The sequence below is a fragment of the Hemitrygon akajei genome, chromosome 16 (assembly GCF_048418815.1).
Source record: "Hemitrygon akajei chromosome 16, sHemAka1.3, whole genome shotgun sequence".
Lineage (NCBI taxonomy): Eukaryota > Metazoa > Chordata > Chondrichthyes > Myliobatiformes > Dasyatidae > Hemitrygon > Hemitrygon akajei.
Window position 1 is genome coordinate 66,851,907 of NC_133139.1, and position 19,402 is coordinate 66,871,308.

General features: G+C 44.1%; 1 protein-coding gene across 1 annotated transcript in view; it reads left to right on the forward strand.

The window, feature by feature from the left end:
* Positions 1–1,196: 1,196 nt before the first annotated feature.
* The window catches only part of LOC140740399 (adhesion G protein-coupled receptor E3-like), a 103,965-nt gene continuing 85,759 nt past the window's right edge, over positions 1,197–19,402 (forward strand). Inside the window, exons 1-3 of the mRNA XM_073069536.1 lie at positions 1,197–1,287; positions 15,611–15,697; positions 17,452–17,610. Coding sequence (XP_072925637.1) covers positions 1,257–1,287; positions 15,611–15,697; positions 17,452–17,610 — 277 coding nt within the window. The 5' untranslated portion in view covers positions 1,197–1,256. The remainder of the gene's footprint in view (positions 1,288–15,610; positions 15,698–17,451; positions 17,611–19,402) is intronic.

Sequence of the window (19,402 nt, forward strand, 5' to 3'; positions counted from 1 at the left end):
ATACAAATCAATATCAATGCAAATATACAGATAATACACGTTAGCAATACTAAACCTAAAAGTGCGGGTATAATAATAATCAGTAATAAAACAAGCTCTATCGTTGTCTAGGGGATAATGAATTGTCAGATGGAAATATAAAGTTCAGTTCATTTCATGCAGGCTGCGGTAGTTGTCAGTCGATGTGTTGCAATTGTTGGAGAGAGAGAGACTAGAGAAAGAGAGCACGCGAACAGTAACAGCTATGGTCTTTGCCAACCTTCCTTTACGATTTCGATCCGTCGATGTGTCGTTGTTGTGGCCATTCAAGTGTGACCCCTCCGTCCTTTAGCTAGACCGTTCTTCCATGGTGGACTCGTCACCCAGGCAAGGGTGGACACACACACAAGCCCCCACTGGTCTCGCTATAAACACTGAGAGTTAAAATTTACCGACCTTTCGTTCGGTCTCCAATGTCCCACACTGTCTCGTGGGTTTCTGCTGCTCACTAGCGTTTCTGCTGGTGCGTCTGAGGGGTGTCACCCCAGACCTCGATTTTATCCCCACTCACGGGGTCTCAGGTGTCAATCAGGTTTGAATGACTTAACCCATCAAACCAGCCCACTCTGGCTGTCCCCTGAGGGATTTCAATGAATAGAACAGTACCAAGTAAACAATCCTTCTCCAAAAGACAATAGCAGTCATCAATGGTTCCACTCCTCTTTTGTTAGTAGGAGGCATTCCACCATGGGGTACCTTTTAGCTGTGTCTCTCTCTCATTCTCTTTCATGAGCTGTTATCAATAACAACTGCCCTGGCAGATTTCCTTTTGTCTTTCTTACTTCCTTGTTAGCAGCATCGAAATAGTAGCGATTTGCGATTCTCCAAAAAGGGGGCGGCATGGGCCACTCTGCACCCTTCTGCCCATCAGAGTTGTTCATCCTTCGTAACACATGCAATAAGCAGATTTTGAAAATAAGTATTGCCAACAAAGGATTTCTATAATTCGGAGCATATGAGTAGAATCAGATGTTGTAGGATCTCAAGGGTATACTCCAGATTTGAATTCATACGTAGATTTAAAATCAATGGATTAATAGGTTGTGGAGCGTGGGAGGCAGGCCGAAGCTGGGTTTCTCTCCTCCCCTATTTGGGTGTGTCTGAGACTTCATCTGTTGAAGTTCTGCTAAATGATCTCAGTAGTATGAAAAGGAAGAGAACAGTGCCTGAGTGAGATTACCACTGAACAGTTACAGTTCAACACTTTTGAGAACACAATGCAACTGGGATACAGCTACCTTATGCTTGGTATGTTAAGTGAAATTGATCTCAGAAAGATTACTCTGTAACAGTGTTTTACCATTTTTAGACATGTAAAGTTAGTACTTTTTTCTGTATGAATGAATATTTTCTTGTTTGACCTTTCTCTCGCTGTCACTCTCATAAGAATACAATTCCCTTTGCCTCATCTGTTTAAGAAATTATTTCTTCCTTTTCTCTTAAAATATATTAGATAATTAGACTTTGACATGGCTCTGCAATCTTTGGTGTGAATGTTTATGTCCTTACTCTTTGCTTCTTTCAGGCTTTCTTTTCTCTCTTCACTCCTTCATGCTCCCTTTTATTTTTTTTTAATTATTTTTTATTTTTTATATTTTTTCTCCAGCACCTCACACCAAGATCACAGCATTTCTGCATACTCCATTTTCCACAGTTTTTATTTAATATGTGAATGTTTCCACCAGCGGTCTGAACTGTGGACTGAAAATAGCAACCTTTTCATATGCACCATGGGGGAAGTGACTGGGAGGCAATAAATGCTGATATGAGTAATCTCCGAGTAGCCCACAGCTCTCAGGCAGCTGCTGTACACAGGCCACCTTAAGCAGTTCTCCCTCTCATTTTGATTGTATCTTATTGTAAATCATTCACAAAGTGGTCAATTTGAACTGTAATATCCCATTTATGAATATAAGAAATTTTTAGACTGAATTGAAAGTTTAAAAAACTATTTGATCGTACTTTGTCATTGGAATAAATTGAATTCACATGACATGTATATTGTCTGGGCAATGTGTTGGTGTAAATGCTTAGAAATTATTTGTTAATTATCACTGGGTTGTCTCCTCTTGAGCATTGCATGCTGAATGGAGACCTGACGGAAGTTTATCATGTTATGAGAGGCATACATAGAACAAAGTTTTTTTCCTGGGTGCAGATGTCAAATACCAAAGGGCATAGCTTTATGATGATAGGGAAAACTTTAAAAGTGACTGCGGGGCAAGTTTTTTAACAAACAGTAGTGAGTACATCGAAAGTGCTGCCAGGAGAGGTGGCGAAAGCCAATACATTTAGCCGCACATGTGAACCAGAGGGATAATGATTACATGCAGACAGATGGGAGTAGATTAAATGTGCATGATGGCCAGTCAAAGCGATTTCTCTGTTCTGTCAGTAACAGCAGCACCTTCTATACCCAGAGGATGTTGAAAATGTGGTGAACCCTACATATTTTGCTAGTTAATTGATGTAATGGCTCACTTCTGACTGCTCAGCACACCAGGCCGCTTTTGTTGAGACTCAAGGATGATTCCTTGTGTGACTGAAGGAAACACATCTTAAACACGACTGATTCCAGACCACCGGGAAATCTGTATGTTCTCTTGATAAAACTTCTCTGTGGTACTTTTACCCCAGGACCCCTTGTAAGTATTTGCATACACATGTTCATGGGCTGAGGCATTGAGTGTACAAGTTTGGATGCCATGTTGCAGTTGTACAAAACATTGATTATATTTCATTGGACTATTGTGCATATTTCTGGATGCCACATTACAGAAGGATTGTGGTAGCAATAGGGAGAATGCAGGAGAGATTCACCAGGATATTGTCTGGCTTAGTGGGCTAGAGTTACAAGGAGAGAGTGGACAGGCTGGCTTTACTCTCATTGAAGACTGAGAGATGACCTTATAGAGATTTATAAAGTTATAAGTGATTGAGAGGATAGACATAATCTTATTTACAGGGCTATGGAGTCTTGAACAAAAGGAAATTAGATTTAAGGTGAGGGAGAGGAATTTAAAGAATATTTAAGAGGTATTTTACACAGAAGATGCTGGTTACCTGAAACAATATGGTAGAAGCAGATGCAATTACAATCTTTAAGTAATGCTTGAACAGTCCCTGGATAGGAAAGACTTGGAGGAGAATAGGCTAAATACAATTAAGAGTAGATTTGGTAAAAATGGTTCAGCTTTCTCAACAATATTGACCCTACAGCTTATCTACACTAATTGCATTTGCCTGCATTTGGCCTATTCTCCTCCAAGTCTTTCCCACCCAAGGAATGTCCAAGTGTGGTCTGGATAGATTGTTTTATGGCAAAGGGATGCTTGATAAGTGGAAGGCTTTCCAAAGTCAAATATTGAGAGTACCGAGTTTGTATGTTCCCGTCAGAATAAAAGGCAGCGGTAACAGGTTTTTAAGAGATATTGAGACCCTGTTTAAGAAAAAGGTGTATAGCAGATATAGGAAGACAAGAACAAATTAGGTACTTGAGGACCATAAGAAATACAGGATAACAGTTCAGAAGGAATTTAGGAGGGGTTAAAGAGGCTGCTCGAGCAGACAGAGCAAAGGAGAACCCTGAGGGCTTCTACAGATATATTAATAGTAAAAGGAAATTGCAGGGGCCCTAGTAGAGATATTTAAAACATTGTTAGTGACAGGTAAGGTACCGCAGGATTGGAGGATTGATAATGTTGTTCCACTATTTAAGAAAGGCTCTTAGAAGTAAACCAGCAAACTATAGGCTGGTGAGCCAGGTATCATTAGTAGGAAAGTTACTGGAAGGTTACTGGAAGATGTTCTAGATATGAGTATATGGATAGACAGGGACTGACTAAGGATAGTCAATATGGCTTTGAGTGTGGTAATTCACGGCTAACCAATCTTATAGAGTTGACGAAGGCAAGGCAGTGGATGAAGTCAAGTCAAGTCACTTTTTATTGTCATTTCGACGATAACTGCTAGTACTGTACACAGTAAAAATTAGACAACATTTTTCAGGACCATAGTGCTACATGAAACAGTACAAAAACTACACTATACTACAGACCTACCCAGGATTGCATAAAGTGCACAAAACAGTGTAGGGATTACAATAAGTAATAGACAAGACAATAGACACAGTAGAGGGCAGTAAGTTGGTGTCAGTCCAGACTCTGGGTATTGAGGAGTCTGATGGCTCGGGGGAAAAATCTGTTGCACAGACTGATCGTGAGAGCCCAAATGCTTTGGTGCCTTTTCACAGATGGCAGGAGGGAGAAGAGTTTATATGAGGGGTGCATGGGGTCCTTCATAATGCTGTTTGATTTGCAGATGCAGCGAGTGGTGTAAATGTCTGTAATGGCGGGAGGACAGACCCCAATGATCTTCTCAGCTGACCTCACTATCCGCGGCAGGGTCTTGTAATCGGAGATGGTGCAATTTCCGAACCAGGCAGTGATGCAGCTGCTCAGGATGCTTTCAATACAACCTCTGTAAAATGTGATGAGGATGGGGGGTGGGAGATGGACTTTCCTCAGCCTTTGCAGAAAGTAGAGACGCTGCTGGGCATTCTTTGCTATGGAGCTGGTGTTGAGGGACCAGGTGAGATTCTCCGCCAGGTGAACACCAAGAAATTTGGTGCTCTTAACAATCTCTACCGAGGAGCCATCGGCAGGGAGTGGTCGCTCCGTGCCCTCCTGAAGTCAACAACCATCTCTTTTGTTTTGTTCACATTCAGAGACGGGTTGTTGGTTCTGCACCAGTTCTTTAGCTGCTGCACCTCCTCTCTGTAAGCTGACTCGTCATTCTTGCTGATGAGACCCACCATGGTCGTGTCATCGGCGAACTTGATGATGTGGTTCGAGCTGTGTGTTGCAGCAGAGTCATGGGTCAGCAGTGGACTAAGTACACAGCCTGGTGGGGGGGGGGGGCGGGCCCATGCTCAGTGTGATGGTGTTGGAGATGCTGCTCTCGATCCGGACTGACTGAGGTCTCCCAGTTAGGAAGTCCAGGATCCAGTTGCAGAGGGAGGTGTTCAGGCCCAGTAGGCTCAGCTTTCCAATTAGTTTCTGAGGAATGATTGTGTTGAATGCTGAACTGAAGTCTATGAACAGCATTTGAACGTATGTGTCTTTTTTTGTCCAGGTGGGTTAGGGCCAGATGGAGGATGATGGCAATGGTGTCATCTGTTGAGCGGTTGGGATGGTACGCAAACTGCAGGGGGTCCAGTGAGGGGGGCAGCAGGGTCTTGATGTGCCTCATGATGAGCCTCTCGAAACACTTCATGGTGATGGATGTGAGTGCAACGGGACGGTAGTCATTGAGGCAGGACACTGAAGACTTCTTCGGCACGGGGACCATGGTGGCGGCCTTGAAGCACGTTGCAACAATGGCGCTACTCAGGGAGATGTTGAAGATGTCAGTGAGAACATCTGCAAGCTGGTCTGCACATCCTCTAAGCACTCTGCCAGGAATATTGTCTGGTCCAGCAGCCTTCCGTGGGTTGACCCTGCACGGGGTTCTCCTCACATCAGCCACGGTGAGACACAGCACCTGGTCATTTGGAGGAGGGGTGGACTTCCTCGCTTCCACATCATTGTGGTGGTTCACAAGGATGATTCCAGGAACAAAATGGTTATTATATGAGAAACGTGTGATAGCTCTGGGTCTGTACTCACTGGAATTTAGAAGGCTGAGGGGAGATCTGAATGAGGTTAACAAGCGTATGAGGGGCATAGATAGAGTGGACACAGAGTATCTGATACCCAGGGTTGAAATGTCAAATACCAGAGGGCATGTATTGAAGGTGAGAGGGGGTAGGTTCAATCTGGATATGAGGGGTAAATGTTTTACTCAGAGTCGGATGTCCATAATGCACTGCCTGGTGTAGTGGTAGAGGCAAATACATTTAGGTAGGCAGATAGATGTAAGAAAGAGGGATATGGTCATGGAGTAGGTAGGAAGGATTAGTATTTGGGTGCTTTGATTTGCTTTTTAGCAACATGGTGAGCCAAATTGTCGAAACATTGTGGAAACCATAGAAAGGGTGCAGAGGAGATTTTCAAAGATGTTGTCTGGATTGGGGAGCATGCCTTATGAGAATAGGTTGAGTGAACTCAGCCGTTTCTCCTTGGAAAGATGGAGAATGACAGTTCACCTGGTAGAGGTGTATAAGATGATGAGAGGCATTGATCATGTGAATAGTCAGAGGCTTTTTCCCTGGACTGAAGTGGCTAGCATGAGAGGGCACAGTTTTACCGTGCTTGGAAGAAGTTACAGAGGAGATGTCAGGGGTAAGTTTTTAACACAGAGAATGGTGAGTGCATGGAATGGGCTGCCGGAGATTGTGGTGGAGGCAGATACAATAGGGTCTTTTAAGAGTCTCCTGGACAGGTATATGGAGCTCAGAAAAATAGAGGGCTATAGGTAACCCTAGGTAATTTCTCAGGTAAGGACACGTTTGGCACAACTTTGTGGGCCAAAGGGCCTGTATTGTGCTGTGGATTTTCTATGTTTCTAAATGGCCCGTTCGTGTTCTGTACTCTTCTATGTTTAACATTCTTTGCTTTTTCCCTCTCTGGGAATCAGCAAGCAATGATGAATTGTGCAGCCTTTAGACTCATAGGCAGAGAAAATTATATTACAGAAACAAGCCCTTCTGATCAAATAGTCTGTGCCGAACTATTTAAACTGCCTGCACATAATTGATCTTCACCCAGACCATAAGATATAGGAGCAGAATTATGCCAATTAGCCATTCCATCATGGCTGATCCCAGATCCCACTCAACCCCAAATAACTGCCTTCTTGTCAAATCCTTTGATGCTCTAACCAATCAGGAAATGATCAACTTCTACCTTAAATATATGCACAGACTTGGCCTCCAACACATTCTGTGGCAGAGCATTCCACAGATTTACTACCCACTGGCTAAAAACAAAATTCTGCTTACCTCAGTTCTAAAGGGTCACCCCTCAATTTTGAGGCTGTTCCCTCTAGTTCTCGATACCACACCATAGGAAAAATCTTCTCCATATCCACTCAGTCAAGACCTTTCAACATTCATTCAGTTTCAATGAGGTTCCCACCTAATTCTTCAACATTTCAGAGAGTACAGGCCTAAAGCTGCCAAACGTTCCTCATACATTAACCTCTTCATTCCTGGAATCATCTTCATAAACCTCATCTGGACTCCCTCAAATGACAACACATCCTTTCTGAGATATGGGGCCAAAAACTGTTAACAATACTTAGCCCTCCATACACCCCACATCCCCATACCATCCAAACCTCACTTAAACGTTGAACTTGTGCTCGTACGTACCACTTGCACCAGCAGATCATTCCACACTCTCACCACCCTCTGCATAAAGAAGTTCCCCTTAACTTTTTCACCTTTCACCCTTAACCCATGACCTCTCGTTGTAGTCCCACTGAACCTCAGTGGAACAAGCAGCACACACAAAATGTTGGAGGAACTCAGCAACACAGCCAATATGCTGGAGGAACTCAGCAGGCCAGGCAACATCTATGGAAAAGAGTACAGTCGACGTTTCGGGCCAAAACCCTTCGGCAGGACTGGAGAGAAAAAGCTGAGGAGAAGGGATGAAATAAAGAGCTGGGGAGTTGATTGGTGAAAGAAATACAGGGAGAATCAGATTCCTCCTTGGGAGAAGAGGGAATCTGATAAAAGAGGACAGAAGGCCATGGAAGAAAGATAAGGGGGAGGAGCACCAGAGCGAGGTGATGGGCGGGCAAGGAGATAAGGTAAGAAAGGATAAAGGGATGGGAATAGTGAAAGAGGAGAGGGGAGGCATTACCAGAAGTTCAGAAATCGATGTTCATACCATCCGGTTGGAGGCTACGGAATATGAAGTGTTGTTCCTCCAAACTAAGTGTGGCCTCATCATGACAAAGGAGGAAGCCATGGATAGACATAGTGGAATGGGAATGGGGAGTGGAATTACAAAGGACAGCCACTCTGAGATCCAACTTTGCCTGGTGGACGGAGTGTAGATTTTCGCAAAACGTCTCCCAATTTACATTGGGTCTCAATGATATAGAGGAGCACCAAACATACAGGAGCACTGGGAGCACCAAACACAGTAAATAACCCCAAAAAAACTCACAGGTGAAGTGTCGTCTGACCTGAAAGGACTGTTTAGGGCCCTGAATGGCAGTGAGTGAGCAAGAGTAGGGGCAGGTGTAGCACTTGCTCCGCTTTCAAGGATAAGTGACAGGAGGGAGATCAGTGGGGATGGACAAATGGAGAAGGGAGTCATGTAAGGAGTGATCCCTATGGAAAATAGAAAGTGGGGCGGAGGGAAAGATGGGCTTGGTGATGTGATCCCGTTAGAGATGGTGGAAATTGCGGAGAATTATCTGCTAGACATGGAGGCTCGTGGGGTTGTCGGTGAGGACAAAAGGACACCTTTTGGTAGGTTGGCAGGAGGATGGGGTGAGAGCAGGCGTGTGTGAAATGGAGGAGATGGCAGCTGAAGGTGGTATTGATCATGGAGAAATGGAAGCCTTTTTCTTTGAAGAAGGAGGACATCTCTTTCATTCTGGAATGAAAAGCTTCATCCTGAGGGCAGATGCAGCAGAGATGGAGAAATTCAGAGAAGGGATGGGATAAGGTATACTCCAGGTAGCTGTGAGAGTCCATGGGTTTGTAATACAAACAGGGTGGGTGGAGGTCAACTATACACTTTTCCATAGATGCTGCCTGGCCTTCTGAGTTCCTCCAGCATTTTCTGTTTGTTGTTTGGATTACCAGCATCTGCAGATTTTCTCTTGTTTGTAAGGAACTCAGTAGCTTAAACAGCATTTATGGAAAAGTTGACATTTTGGGCCAAGATCCCTCTGCAGGACTGAGAGGGAAGGGGTGAGATGCTTGAATTAGGTGGGGGGGGGGGAAAGAGGATTGCTAGAATGTGATAGGTGAAGCCAGCTGGTGGGAAAGGCCAAAGGCTGGAGAAGAGATAGGGATGGTGAGCAGACATTAGGAGAAAGGGAAGTGCGAGGGAATCCAGGGGGAAGTAATAGGCAGGTGAGAAGAAGCAAACAGTCAGAGTGGGGAATAGAAGGTGGGGGGGGGGGAGAATTTTTGTTCACCGGAAGGAGAAATCTATATTCATACCATCAAGTTGGAGGGAATCCAGGCAGAATATAACGAGTGCTCATTCACCCTGAGGGTGGCCTCATCTTGGCACAAGATAGATTGACATGTCAGAAAGGGAAGGGGAATCAGAATGAAAATGCTTGGCCACTGGGAAGTCCTGCTTCTGGTGTCTGGTGCAGAGGTATTTGACAAAGAGGTCCCCCAATTTACAAAGGGTCTCACCAACATAAAGGAAGCACCGGACGCCATCGACGTCCCCAGTAGATTCATGGATAAACTGTTACCTCACCTGGATGGTCTGTTTGGGGTCCTGAATGGAGGTGAGGGAAGAGGTGTACGGGCAGGGTCGCACTTAGGCCGTTTACACGGTTAAGTGCCTGGAAAGAGATTAGCGGGGAGGAACGAATGAGCAAGAGAATCGCGGGTGGGGGGGCAATCCCTGTGGAAAGTGAAGTGGGGGAGGTAAGGATATATTTAGTGGTGGGGTCCCTTTGGAGATGTGGAAGTTGCAAAAGATAATGTGTTGGATGTGGAGGCTGATGGAGCAGTAGGTAAGAACAAGGGGGGGTCTCTATCACCTTTACAACACTAGAAAGATGTAATGAACACAGATGTATGGAAAATGGAGAAGATGCAAGTGAGGGCAGCATCAATAGCAAAGGGAGTGAAACCCCATTTTTTTAAAGAAGGAGGACATCTCAGATGTCCTGGAATGGAAATCCGCATCCTGGGAACAGATGAGGCAGAAGCGAAGGAACAGAGACGGGAAAAGTATTTGTACAGGAGACGGTGTGAGAAAAATTAGTCAAGACAACCATGGGAGTCAGTAAGTTTATAAAAGATGTCAGTTGATATTTTGATTCCAGAGATGGAGACAGAGAGATCAAGAAAGGGGAGGGAGGTGTCAGAGATGGCCCAAGTGAATTGAAGGGCAGGATGGAAGTTAGAGGCAAAATTGATGAAATTGGCAAGCACAGCCTAGGTGCACAAAACAGTGCCAATGCAAATATCAATATAGAGGAGGAAGTGTTAGGGGGTATGAGCGGGGAAGGCTTTGAACATAGACTATTCTACATTGCTGAAGTGCAACACTTTACACTTGTCTGCAGTAAATTCCACCTGCCATTTTTCAGCCTATTTTGCCAGCTGATCCAGATCTCACTACAAGCTCTGATAATCTTCCTCGCTGTCCACCACACCCTCAGTCTTGGTGTTGTCCACAAACTTGCTGATCCAGTTAACCACCTTATCATCCAGATCATTGATGATAAACAACCACAGATGAGAAACAAGCATTGGAGCCAGCACCAGTCCCTGCAGCACACCACTAGACATAGGCCTCCATCAGAGAGGCAATTACTTGTACTAGTACTCTCTGGCCTCTCCCACAAAGCCAACATCTAATCTAAATTACTACCTCACCTTTAAGATCTACTTTTCTACTACTTACAAATCAATTGGATGTCACTGTGTAGTCAATATCTATTTTTCATCATGATTTGCCCCTGAATTTAGGAGGCATCTAAGATTGTCCACATAACAGAGAATTTGGGGTCACAAGGGGCCAACACAGGTAAGAGGGACATATTTCCTTTTCTGAAGAATGTTGGTGAAATGGCTAAGTAAGTCTTAACCATTATGGTTAAGCAGCCTCAGGATCACCTTTTCTAGAATTCATGTTTTTCCAACTCCACTTATTATGATGTAATTTCTTTGTCCATACTCAAGATCATTCTTTCAGTGATTTATCCATCACTCTACATGGAGACACAGGGGCTACAGATGCAGGAATATGGAGCAACATAGAAAACACTGGAGGAATTTAGTGGGTCATGCAGCATCTGTGGAGAAAATGGACAATCAACATTTTAGTTTGAAAGCTTTCAATCTGGACTCAGATGAAGGGTCACAAACTGAAATGTTGACTGTCCATTCCTCAGTGTATATACAGCTCTTCATAAAACTCTAGTTAGGCCACATCTGGAGTATTGCATAGAGTTCTGGGCACTCCATTATAGGAAGGATGTCAAGGCTTTAGAGAGGGTGCAGAGGCTGTGGGGTGATCACATAGATGTCTATAAGATTACAGGAGGCATAGAGTTGACAGATGGTATCGTTTTGTCAGGGTTGAAATGTCTAAGACCAGAGGGCATGCATTTAAGGTGAAAGGGAGTAATGTCAAAGGAGATGTAAGGGCTAGTTTTTTACACAGAGAGTAGTGCGTGCTGGGAATGCACTGCGTGGGGTAATGGTAGAGGCAGATAGGTTAAAGCCTTTTAAGAGAAATTTAAATTGACACACGAATGTGAAGAAAATGGAATGATATGGATATTGTGCAAGCAGAAGAGATTAGTTTGGTTGGCCATTGGTTACTACTTTAATTGGTTTGGCCCAACTCTGGGCCTAAGGACCTGTGCTATACTGTCTATGTTCTGTGCACATTATTCTGCTGTTTGGATAAGTTTTTTGTGTACAAAATCCACCTTACAAACTCAACAGGCACTTTGTTTAAGATGGCGCCGGTATCTGGTGACTCTGCGCGTGCTCTCCTGTGCAAACTGCCCTCTACACTATCCTATACCCAGGAAACCCTTCTAAACCTCCAATTTGCTACATCTAGCAAGATCAACAACACCCTGGCGAAGCTACTGTCCCAGATGGAGATCATCGACACGCCAGAATTGCTTCTTCAACTCCGGACCGGACCCGGACCCGATCAGCGTGGCCTGGTCCGTTGGTGGCCATCCACAGCTGCCGGGAGTGAGGTCTCTGCCGCCAACCTCGGAAATCGAGCCTGAGTCTCGGCTGGAGCGGAAGCCTCCACAACCGTGACTCTGTTCACGGACTTGTTTCAGCCGGCAGCCCGGCCCTCTGGGATTAAGTGTCGGCTTCGGGGCCCAACCCGATCGACAGTCCAGGCCCCCGGCAGTTTGAAGTGGCAGCAGAGCCTCCCCTGTCACTTGGCCTGACTTGGAGTGCCGGACGACGCGACCCGCCGATTAATCCCTGCAGGATGTGTCCACCAACCTCAAAGAGCTGCCAACAACACACTGCATCGATGGAAACTTGGAAAGATGCACTATTTACCGAGGAAGCGTGGGAAAAGAGCTGGGCTGCTGGTCAGATTGAAGGGGAGGGGCTTTAAGGTCCCTCTGCCCACCATCCTACTCCATCCCACGACCTCACTTTGGAAAATTGGGTCATCAGGCCATAGTCCTCCTTCCACCTTACAAACAGAAACTGAAGCGGGAGGTCACGGTGTAAAAAGTGGTGTCGCTTTGGACAGAGGAAACGGATGAGGTCCTCTGCTTTGAGTCGGTGGACTGGTTAGTATTCAAGGACTCGGCAGCTAGCTTCGATGAGTATGCCTCAGCTGTCATGGACTTTATCTGGAAATGCACAGAGGACTGTGTGTCTCGCAAGACGATCTGGGTATTCCCTAACCAGAAACCTTGGATGAATTATGAGGTCCACTCCCTTTTGAAGGCTAGAGCTGCGGCTTTTAGGTCCAGGGATACCAGTCGCTACACGGAATCCAGGCGTGAACTACGGAAAGCCATTAAGGGCGCCAAGAGGCAATATCGAGCCAAGTTGGAAGCCCAGGCTAACCAAAGGGATGCCAGTAGACTATGGTAGGGTCTAAATGAGATCACTGGGTGCAAAGAAAAGGCTGGGAATATCAATAACTGTAACGCTTCTCTTCCTGACGAACTTAACGTATTCTACGCAAGATTCGAACAGAAGAGGAGCATCCCGCCCCCTCTGGATGAACCGGACCTGGTGGCATCGAGATTCATCGTCACCAAGGAAGACGTTAGAAGAGCCTTCCTGAAGATAAATCCAAGGAAGGTGATGGGCCCAGATGGCGTCCCGGGATGGGTTCTCCGGGCCTGTGCAAGTTAGCTAGCTGGACTGTTTGCTGACATCTTCAACTGCTCCCTGCTTCAGTCTAAGATCCCCTCGTGTTTTAAGAAGGCAACGATAATCCCGGTGCAGAAGAAAAGCAAGGTGGCATGCCTGAATGACTATCGACCTGTGGCTCTGACATCAACTGCTATGAAGTGCTTCGAGCGATTGGTTATGGCACACATCAACCATAGCCTACCGGTCAACCTGGATGCTTGACAATTCACCTACCGGAGCAACAGGTCAACAGCAGATGCCATCTCTCTGGCACTACATTCCTCCTTAGAACACCTGGAGAATAAAGACGGATATGTAAGGCTCCTTTTCATTGACTACAGCTCTGCCTTCAATACCATCATTCCAAAAAAACTGATTCCTAAGCTCCGGAACCTGGGCCTTAGCACTCAGATCTGCAGCTGGATCTTCAACTTCCTCACAGACAGGACCTAGGCTGTAAAAATAGGGGACAAGCTCTCCTCTACAATCACTCTGAGCACTGGTGCCCCACAAGGCTGTGAACTCAGCCCCCTGGTGTACTCACTGTACACCCATGATTGTGTAGCCAAGTTTCCATCGAACTCAATATAGAAGTTTGCTGATGACACCACAAATGTAGGCTGTATCTTGGGTAATGATGAGTCTGAGTACAGAGAGGAAATTAAGAACTTGGTGGCATGGTGCAAAGACAATAACCTATCCCTCAACATCAGCAAGACGAAGGAATTGGTTGTTGACTTCAGAAGGAGTAGTGGACCGCACGACCCCATCTACATCGGTGGTGCACAGGTGGAACAGGTCAAAAGCTTTAAGTTCCTCGGGGTGAATATCACAAATGACCTGACTTGGTCGAACCAAGCAGAGTCCACTGCCAAGAAGGCCCACCGGTGCCTTTACTTCCTGAGAAAGCTGAAGAAATTTGGCCTGTCCCCTAAAACCCTCACTAATTTTTATAGATACACTGTAGAAAGCATTCTTCTAGGGTACATCACAACCTGGTATGGAAGTTGTCCTGTCCAAGACCGGAAGAAGCTGCAGAAGATTGTGAACATAGCCCAGCACATCACACAAACCAATCTTCCAACCTTGGACTCACTTTACACTGCACGCTGTCGGAGCAGTGCTGCCAGGATAATCAAGGACACGATCCACCCAGCCAACACACTTTTTGCCCTCTTCCCTCCGGGAGAAGGTTCAGGAGCTTGAAGATTCGTACGGCCAGATTTGGGAACAACTTCTTTCTAACTGTGATAAGACTGTGGAACGGATCCTGACCCAGATCTGGGCCGTACCTTCCAAATATCTGGACCTGACTTGCACTACCTTACTTTCCCTTTTCTATTTTCTAATTATGATTTATAATTTAAATTTTTATTATATTTACTTTGATTTGTACTCCAGGGAGCACGAAGCGCAGAATCAAATATTGCTGTGATGATTGTACGCTCTAGTATCAACTGTTTGGTGATAATAAAGTAAAGTATAAGTATAAAAGATATCCAGTGGTAGATTAAAGAAACAAAGGTTGGTTCTATTTTAATGAATTTGTCATTGTTTCAGGCTATTTCAGTAGCCTTGAATACTTCTACCCTTGAAACTGCATGTTATTCCAACCTCTCCTTTGCTTACTTAGACAAAGAAACCTTATTGCCATAGACACCTAAACAATATTACAGTGTAAATATTTCAGGCTTTAGGTACTGCAAGCAATGCTGGAATATATAACTACAGCTAAATATTCTTGAAAAGCTTTTGGTGAATCGGTTCAGTCATTGCTCTCTTTGAAATGGAGGTTTTGTCATTGATGCAGTTAGTAGAATTTCCAAGAGGTTAAACCATTGCTGAATGACTATGGCTATACTTCCCATTCAAGGTTAAATGCGATGTTCAAGGGAATATTATGGTTGTGATCTTATTCAACCTAGCTGGTTTATGTCAACATGCCACCAACTGGCCTGTGGTCAGCCCATATCATTGTAAACCTTTCTTGCCCAAGTGCATCTTAACTGTTGTTAAAGTACCTGCCTCAAGCACTTCCTCTGGCAGCTCATTTCACACATGGACTCTGTGAGAAAGTTGCCCCTTGTGTTCTTAAATATCTCCCCTCACACCCCAACCTTATGTCACCTGAACTGGATTTCTCAGTTCTGTGAAAAATAACTTACATACATTCATCCTATCTGTGATTTTCATGATTTTCTGCACCACAGTAAAAAGAGCCCTGATTCTCTTACTCTCCAAAGAATAAAATTCCATCCTGCTCAATCTCTTTCCATAATTCAGTCCCTTGAGTCCCAGCAACATGCTGGTAAACCTTCATGAAGATGCTGGCATGCCACGCACCTGATGAACTCATTACAACTAATTCCCAAGGAATCAGGCATCAAACAGCTCTAGGTAATTTTATTGATCACATCTTTGCAGAGTCACAGAGCTTTTCTCTAAATTTAGTCAATTGTTAAAGCATTAACCATGTTTCCTTTCCTTCTTTGTAGTTCTGTAGGAGTGGAATGAAATATGAAATGGACTCTTACCAAGTTTTTTTCTGGTTTCTTTTAGTGATTTACTTCAGTCACGTAAGGATTCAAGCTGTACCCCCACCGTGTCCGAATGGATACAATTATCAGGATATTAATGGCTGTGTTGGTGAGTTGGAGTACAACATTTTCACTCAAAGAATCTCTTTACCATTCATTCTCCCTGCAGCTGTCAGCCAAAGCTCAGAAAAAGAAATTAACAACTTATTTTCCTGGGCTATTCACATCTAAAGAATCTCCTGATTCTGAAATGAATGGGAGGCTGTGGTGTCCAAACACATACATTTATACAGTGATTTTGGGACAAATATCACAGAAACACAGAAACAGGATTGTAAGTCAGTTCTGCCATTCAATATCATCATGACCTATCATTCACTTTCAGTGCCCCATTCCTGCTTCCTCTCCTCTTGATCCCCATAGCCCTAAGAAAAATCTAATCTGGAATATATTTCATGTTTAGGCTTCAACTTGTTTCTGCAGCGAGACATTTCACAGATTCAGCATTCTCTCAGAGAAGGAATCTCTCTTCCTCCCTGTTTTAAATAAATAAATTCTTATACTATGACTGCTGAGCCATCAGGAACATTCATACTGCGCGTTATCTTCCAGGCCTGTTAGCATTCTCATTCTTTTAAACTCTGGTGAGTATGTCACTAGTTGATACAACTCTCCAGGCATCAGCCCTGTCATCTTAGGAATCTGTCCAGTGGACCTTTGGTGAATTATTTTCATAGTTAGAACAACCTTCCTCAGATAAGGAGACCAGATCTGTACACAATACTCCAGGTGCAGACTCATCACGGTTCTGCAAATCTCTACTTTTAGTACTCAAATTCCCTGCAACAAAGCTGAACAAACCATTTTCTGACCTATCACCCACTGCATCTGCATGAAGACATCCAGATCCTGTTGTAACTGTTCTTTTCCACCATTCAGATAATCTGCCTTCTTGATATATTGCCCCCAAAATGGATTACCTCAAATTATTCATGTTGTACAGCATCAGCCTAGTATCTAGGCACCTCTCTACCTGTTAATGAACCTTGAGTCTTCTGTATCCTCTAGGCTGATATTCCCACCCAGCTTTGTGTTATCTGTAAAACTAGAGAAAGTACTATTAACTCCTTCATTCAAATCATTAATTTATGGTAAGTAACTAGGGTTCCAACAATAATCCCTGTGGTACTTAACCCTGTGACTGCCACTCAGAGGAAACCATGTTTATTTCTGTTTCTTGTGGGCCAAATATTTTTTTATCTAGATCAGCACCTTGCCCTCATCCCATGTTGACTTAATTTTTGTGGGATATTAGCACCAGCTTTCTGGAAGTTTAAATACACTGCATCCACTGCTTCTCCCTTATGCATCCTCATGTTTTACAGATTCCATTGAGGTTGCCCAATTTAGTCATTCTTCAAGTGCCCTGTCATTGATATCAGCCTAACTGATCTATGAGTTCCTGTTTTATCTTGCGACCTTTGTAAACGCTAGGGTGACATTCACTCTTATTAATTGGAACTGTTCCAGAACTAAACAAAGCTGGAAAGTGATCATCGATACATCGACCATCTTCAGTGTCACTTCCTAAAGTACTTGCAAAACAGTCTATTGGGCTCGGGGAATTTAAAAGTCTTTAATCCTTTTAATATTTTAATACCATTTTCCACAAATACTGAGTTTGTTTAGTTCCCCCCTTTCATTAGACCCTGTGTACCTTAATAGATCTGGGAAGTTGTTGCATGAGAAGGGATAGGATCAGGCATGATCAGCTAAGCAGCATGACAGGTGGCTGACTTTTGCTCCTAATTCATACATTTTTGAGCTTTTATTAAACCTTGAATCATTTTCTCTTCAATTCAGATGAAGATGAGTGCTCTTATGGGGAAAGTGTTACAGAAGCTATGTGTGGTCACAATACTGTTTGTTACAACACAGTGGGAAGCTTCTATTGTAACTGTCAGGAAGGATATATGAACTTACAGAAGAATAGTAACTTCACAAAGCTGGAAATCTGCACAGGTGAGTGATAACACTCATATTTTTGGTATTTAGTGCTTTACTTATTGACACATTCTGAAGTTTTCCCCCGACCTTAGCACGGGTCAGTCAGAAGATGTCTTGTTGTTCTTCTCCGGTATAAAGTGGGAGTACTCACAAATCAAGGCTCCTGCCATTTATTTCAATGTTGCTGCAATGTCTCTGCCGGTGGCCCATATACAAGTCTCATTCCCCATTTTCCCTGGTGATTTAAATCAAATCTCCAATTGATTCAGTTTTTCTTTAAATTCACCCCCCCCCCCCAAAAGACCTTGAACACTCTACTCATGGGAGGTTAATGAGCTTCCCTCTGTTCATCTCGTCTAATCCTGTTGTGGATTTTTCTGTCTCTAGGAACAAAAGCTAAGAGGTGATTTCCATCTGTTGAATCAAGTAATTCAATCAGATGAGAAATTATGGCAGATTTTTCAAATTCAGGATCAGAATCAAGTTTAATATCACCAGCATATTGTCATGAAATTTGTAAATCTCTCAGTGGTCCCACATTTTAATTCCACATCCCATTCCCATTTTGATATGTCTATCCATGGCCTCCTCTACTGTCAAGCTGAAGCCACACTCAGGTTGGAGGAACAACACCTTATATTCCATCTGGGTAGCCTCCAACCTGATAGCATGAACACTGATTTCTCTAACTTCTGTTAATGCCCCTCCTCCCCTTCTTACCCCATCCCCAATTTATTTATTCCCCCCTCCTTTTTTTCCTCTCTCTGCCCATCACTCTTTGCCTGTTGTCCATCTCCCTCTGGTGCTCCCCTCCCCCTTTCTTTCTCCTTAGGCCTCCCGTCCCATGATCCCTTCCCTTCTCCAGCTCTGTATCCCTTTTTCCAATCACCTTTCCTGCTCTTAGCTTCATCCCTCTCCCTCTCCCTCCTGTCTTCTCCTATCATTTCGGATTTCCCCCTCGCCCTCTACTTTCAAATCTCTTACTATCTTTTCTTTCAGTTAGTCCTGACGAAGGGTGTCAGCCCGAAACGTCGACAGTGCTTCTTCCTATAGATGCTGCCTGGCTTGCTGTGTTCCACCAGCATTGTGTGTGTGTTGCTCCAAATACTATTTCAGTTTTTTCCCGTCCGAAACTTTGAAAAAATTATGGTGTATATTTGTTCAATTATGATACCATAAGACAAGGGATACCATAAAACCCTTTTTGCACCGTGCACTGGTTTAAAATTGACAATATTCTTGCGGACTGACCAACGGGGGAGTGGGGGGGGCACAGGTGTTAATCATGACCGGAATATCAGTGATAAGTCAACTATAATTCACTTATAAGTGGCTAATACACTCAATTTCGTTTCTAAAAGGGTTTATCTAACAAATTTAATATTAAAAACACTGCACATATTTTACTCACATGAATATAGTGATAAGTCAATTATAACTCACGTATAAGTCAATAGCATCATAACATTTTAAGTAAGGTTTGGATATTAAACACACAGCGCATATTTTCCTCATATGAACATATAAAATTACTGCAACACACCAGTGAGAAGACAAGGTGAGGGCCGAAGGTCCCTGTACCGGGGCCATGGTGGTCGCAGTCCGGAGAAAGCGACCGACCGAGCGAGGAGTGCGACAGGGCGCGTCCCCACCCCCGTTGTAGGTAGGTAGGATTTATCGGCTGACAAAAGTTTGGCTCGAGGGATGACTTTCAGCAGATTGCAGCAAGGTAGCTGCTCTGCTACTTATGAAACCCTGAGCCTGAATTAGGTCATCTGTGAATATTTTACCACCAGGTTCCCCACAA